The 6,000-nt window shown below is 35.7% G+C and overlaps 1 protein-coding gene across 1 annotated transcript in view; it reads left to right on the forward strand.

Moving 5' to 3' along the window:
• The window catches only part of LOC129769309 (vacuolar protein sorting-associated protein 26B-like), a 28,304-nt gene extending 22,522 nt beyond the window's left edge, over positions 1–5,782 (forward strand). Inside the window, exons 6-7 of the mRNA XM_055771468.1 lie at positions 4,286–4,783; positions 4,842–5,782. Of these exons, the coding sequence (XP_055627443.1) occupies positions 4,286–4,783; positions 4,842–5,239 (896 nt within the window). The 3' untranslated portion in view covers positions 5,240–5,782. The remainder of the gene's footprint in view (positions 1–4,285; positions 4,784–4,841) is intronic.
• Positions 5,783–6,000: the final 218 nt, after the last annotated feature.

Genomic DNA, 6,000 nt, shown 5'->3' on the forward strand with positions numbered 1-6,000 from the left:
TCTGGCTCTGTAAGGGAACACACATACATAACATACTTCGATGGGAACAAACATTCCCCTCCCACTTGCATGTATATGCAAAGCGGATTCCTCCAGGTACACTGATTTTGAAGTCTGTGTTGGGGAAACCATAAATCGGACCAATCAAAACGTGGTAGCTAGAGCGTGTAGATAACGCTTAACATTTCACAGTTGTTTAATTGTTTATCTCATGATCTTATTTATTCATTGTGATAGATGCGTAGAAATATTTCCTATCAATTGATGCAAACATCTTTCCGATCTATTGTGAAATGTTCGAGTTATAAGCATTCGAAATCTTTAATTTTTTCCTGCATATTCTGTGTTTAGGTTTTCATTTTACCCCCCATATATTCCGGTTAGACGTAATCTCACGTCAAATATTGTAGGCATAATGAAACAATAAGAAATCTATATATATATAAATGGATATCTGTCTGTCTGTCTGTCGGTCTGTCTGATTCTTATGGACTCGGAAACTAATAAACCGATCGACATAAAAATTGGTATGTAGGGGTTTTTGGGGTCGGGGAAGGTTCTTGTGATAGTTCGAGACCCCTCCCCCTCTCTAAGAGGGGCTGCTATACAAATGAAACACAAATTTCTGCATTACTCGAGAATTAATCAAGCAAATGAAACAAAATTAGGCATATGGAGGTTTCAGGGTGCAATAAATGTTTCTATGGTGGTTAGACACTCCACCCCCTATCTAATATTATAATGACGATTTTTGGTGGAAGTACTAAGACTTTTATAGTAAAAGGTAATTTTAAAGGGTATATTAGAAAATCAATCAATGAAAAATTCTGCGATTGGACCTATGAACGTGCGCTTAATATGAAAACATGAATGTGATAACGAAAAATAAATTCTAGGCGGGACAGAGTATGCCGGGTCAGCTAGTTTGTAATAAAATGCGACTCTCTATCTTTACATAAAAACATGAAATAAAATACTTTTAATAATAAAATACATCAAAAAATAAATAAACATCAAAAACATCATTGTTTTAAGTGTTATTTTCGAAATTAAATAAACATATTTTTTAACAGCGCATACTACATGGACTGAAAAGTTCCGAGATTTTATTTGAAAATCATCTATTCATCTATTCATTTATTCATCAACATAGTTTCCAACATTTCGATTTCCATTCTGTAGTACGAAACGTCTTACGTCTTCGAAGTATGCACATCAATTTAATGGTCCCAAGATAAATTTATCCTTTGAAATTAACTTTCCTAAAGATAATCAGATAGAATATATTACTTTATGATCGTGATGTTGTTTTTCCTGTTCTGATGTTTCATAACACGGCACTGTATTGATTATTCGCCGAAAACGAATAAAAAATATCCTTGAAGTTAGCCTACGGTTTTAGTAGCAGTGCAAATCGTGAGCCAGTCAGTCTCAGGATAAGAAAACATTTAAAAATAAAGCTTTTATTTTAATGAATCAGTAGTAAAACAAAACGTCAAAAATTTCTCAGCTTTGTGATAGCAGATAATCGTTACCCATTTGAGTTGTATGAGTATTCCCCCCCACAAACTGTGGATAGTCTATCTGCATACAAATTATGTAGAGTTCCACAATCCTAAAATTTTATGAGTAAATATTTACGTGCTTACACAAAAAAACTCATAAAATTAGTGATTTGAGGGGGATTATTGTTTGTAGTCTCTTGTAGATGAATTTAAACACCATCTGAGAAATCCTCTATGGAACATTGAACATTAATGTAGTCCTATCTGCTGTAGCTAGTGATCCCCGATAATCGTTCGATTAAACGATTTATTGAATACTCCCTACAGAAATCGATTATTAATCGAACGAATACTGCACAGGGTTGCCATAATAAAATCTGTGTTTTTTCTCAGAAAATCTGTAACGAAATCTGTATGAACCCTTTGGGGTCGTTTGTCTGCTTTCAGCCATCACAGCAAAGAAGTATACTAATATTATAATTTATGCAACAATGTATCAGTGCACACTTTTTCTAAACGTATTTTAATGTCTTGTCAATTTATTCACGAACCAAAACGGTGCTACTATGAATAATAGATAACGGTACTCAGCATAAACAGAAGTTTTCTTTCATGCTCGAGGAAAGGATTAATGGATTCATGTATTGCGGCACTGTGTAGATGTAATGAGCATTATTCCGTATGTTTAAATAGAAAGATAAAAGGCGAAAGACGCCAAACTAATTATTGTTGTGATACATACGAAGGATATCATATGAAAAATAATTATAGCAATTATTTTTTTAAACATAAACATAAAAACAATGTTTCAATGTTTAGTGAATACTTATCCAGAAGTTTACAAAAAATAAAGAAATCTTGTTCATCTTGCATAATCTCACAAAGTTATACCTCACTGCTTTTTTCATATAAAAATAATTGCGACCAGTACGAGACACTTATCGTAATTTAATACGACCGTAAAGGGTTAAATTTATAAGTTCAATCTTGAAGCATAATCTTAGTTTTAGTATCATTGATTGGCACAGTTATTATGAATTTGACGATGTTGATGGTATCTAGTGAAAATTCGTATTCGCTGAGTTTTAGTAGGAAAAAGATACACAGTGTTATTTATTTATTATAAAGCAGCTGACTTTTGCATTTTTTCGCCTTAAATTGAACATGAGAGAGCAGTACTGCACGCTACATATGAATAAGAAAACGACTCTCATTCATACTGATTCGAATGCTTTTGAAATAAAATTGATGAGTTGGGGAACATATTTATAATATTATTGCGATCAAGTCATAACTAATATTGGATCGTTATTTTGAAAAATCTGTAAATCTGTATGAAAAACAAAAAAAAATCTGTAATCTGTATCTACAGATTCTTGGTTTGAAAAAGTTTGAAAAATCTGTATAAATACAGATTATTCTGTAGATATGGTGACCCTGATACTGCACAGCCAATTAACGATGCTCAATGGCGTCAACGCGAATTAAGCTTCGTTTACGATTTTAGGGGGGCGTAAAAGATAATAATTGATTTTCAGGCGGAATGAACACTTTTTGATTCCATATAGCTTTCTAGCAAATGAGGAATATTAGTCTAACTTATTATTTCTCTCAGTGTGACGATTAATCGATTATTTGGGGCGATTAATCGTATCGAATAATAAACAGTTGAAAACTATTCGATTAGCTGATGAACGATTAATTTCAAAAATCGGGAATCACTAGCTGTAGCGCATTTTTTTCCGTAACGTAAACGTAAACACGCTCGGAGAGGAAAATTGAACGCCCGGACGAGAAAGCGAGAATCGTAAAGTGTACGCCATAGAGATACTCATTCCCATGGAGCAAATTCTTCTTACGAGTTGTAAACAAAACGAGGAAGGAAAGTAACTCAATTATTCGAACTAGTTTCAGTCTAGCAATGCTTTGGTCAACTCAGAGTTACCAAGAGAAAATTATTTGGTTATGATGGGAGAGGATTAATCGTTAGAAATCCCCGATGTCGCAAATGACTTGACGGTAGCTACAACCACTCGTATCCATTCCGCATATGCCGTTGCTACCGTCTCGCCAAATAAAAATTATTTTGAACTTGAATTCACTGCCAGAACGAACATCGTTTTGGATGTGACGAATATCAATTTGTTGCTTTTGATATCCAAAGTGCAAATAACAGCGGAGTTATGAACCCCACTCAATGTCGCATTCATTCATTACAGCAAATTTGTTCATGCAACAGCGATATGAACAAAATGAACTCGTTTGTTATTGTTATCAATATAATGAGGGCAGTGTGTTTCAAGCTGAAAAAAAGTCAACTACACTGAAATAAAATCATATTCGTTACTCGTCAATATTTGTTGATATTCTAAGACACTGTTAGAGATAGGAAATTGCGTTACGTAGAGGAGAGAGGGGTTCCAAAATCCGGATGTTCAGTATTATGTATTTTGTGCATGACGCTTTATATTTTTTTGAAAATATTCTAGTAATTTTTTTTAGTCCTTCTCAAAAGTTAGGATAGAGTCAAAATGAAAAACCGATGATATAAGTTATCCTTTTTGGCAATAAAGAATGCGTCTGCAAAATTTGAGCCAAATAAAAAAAATATGAAAAAATCGACCTTCGAATTCAAATGGGCTGATGTGTAATTTATATTTCCAATTTAATAATAATTAATGATATATATTTTATTAATCCAATTATATTTACAATCATTCATTCAAATCTCATTTACATTCACTGATATGCAACTATTAACGATTTACTACTTACTCCAGGTCCCAATATTTTCACGGAGAACGAAATCATCGCCAAGTACGAAATAATGGACGGTTCGCCAGTGAAAGGAGAAAGTATACCGATCCGGGTGTTTCTCGCTGGTTATGATTTGACCCTAACGATGCGGGAAATAAACAAAAAGTTTTCCGTTCGTTATTTTCTTAATCTGGTACTGATCGACACCGAGGACCGGAGGTACTTCAAACAGCAGGAAATCACACTTTGGCGCAAGGCGGACAAAACGCGTAAATCGTTGACTCCATCGCAGGCTGCCGCGATTGCAGCCGCTCAGGGTCAGCCCGGAGCTCTTGCCGTCAGTGGAGGTCTGCAACCTCAAGCCAATGCGACCAATCCACACATACCACATCATCTGGTGGGGCAGGAAACGGTGCACAAGGAGCTACTGGGGGATGATCTGAGCAATAGTAGCAGTGGAAAGAAGCCCGAAGAGAATAATCCCATCATGGGGCTTTTCACAGAGGATAATTCCCAGTCAGGTAACTTTTAGATCTGATAACAATTCGTTAAGAAGCTATTAATCCAATATATCTGTAGATCTGCGACCGAAACCTGCTGTTCGACAGCGCAATGATGATACGGCGATTGGCAATGACGACAGTAGGTCTGCATTGAAACCGGAAGAGATTCCATCGACGGCCGATGTCACGGATGAGGAGACACTGCCACAGTCCCAACAGCATTTGCACCGGGAAGCTGGTGATGGCGCCGCATCTATCTCACACACCACAGACGAGGAAACGTCTTCGTTGTTCGATGCGAACGATTTGAGTTTCAATGCCAGCAGTAATGTTCCCGCGGTGGCGGTGAACGACGAAAACTCCTCGACTCCACCTGCTCCAGCACCCGCACCGGAACCGACGGTTAAACCGGAAGCAGCGCCGCGCGAATCCAAGCAGCAAAAACAACAACTCGAGGAACCACTGTTGGAATAGGCCACGATCCACCAAACTGTTCACGAGTAGAGTATACAAACACACACTAACATGCACTAATGCAAACCGATCTAAACAAAACCAATAACAACAAGGAATTTATTCTTTACAAACAGGTACAACTCTTCTATTATTAGCCTTCATAAATTCATAGAGAAAAAAAACTTACTTCACAAACGTAATTTTGTTCGAATATTGGGTTATTTCTGTTTTAAGCAATGATTGCAAGTAAATCATTGATTATTTTGTGAACTCTCTCTTCACATTTTCTCCTATAAACATAACACAATTTTTAACCCAAAAAACAAATCAAAATTTAGAGCGGTATCACACGAAAAATAGCACCAGTTTGGGTAATATTTACTAAAGCAATTTTCAAAAAACGCATTTCATTGTCCGAGAAAGGATAACAACCGAACAAAAAAATGGAACGTCTTTGATTACATTCGTATTCAAAAAGCCGGAGGCAATTACTGTAACAATCCTTTGCAAACCACGTTGATGAACGAAACTATAAATAAGAAATTGTTGTATAGTTTACTATCCCTTTTTGTTTAGTTCTTTTTCCCCTCCAGCCCGAGCTCACCGAAGCTGGAAATATTGTGTTAATAGAGAAAAAATATGTGAAAATTTTAAGTAAACAATATTTAACAAAAAAAAACAAAATGTATCAAAGGATGAACTAGGTACTAGGTGAAATTACAAAAGTACTAAGCATGCTAAATTTATTAGGTGATGCAAAACAAGAGAAACCGAGAGAG

This window comes from Toxorhynchites rutilus, chromosome 2 (assembly GCF_029784135.1).
Source record: "Toxorhynchites rutilus septentrionalis strain SRP chromosome 2, ASM2978413v1, whole genome shotgun sequence".
Classification (NCBI taxonomy): domain Eukaryota; kingdom Metazoa; phylum Arthropoda; class Insecta; order Diptera; family Culicidae; genus Toxorhynchites; species Toxorhynchites rutilus.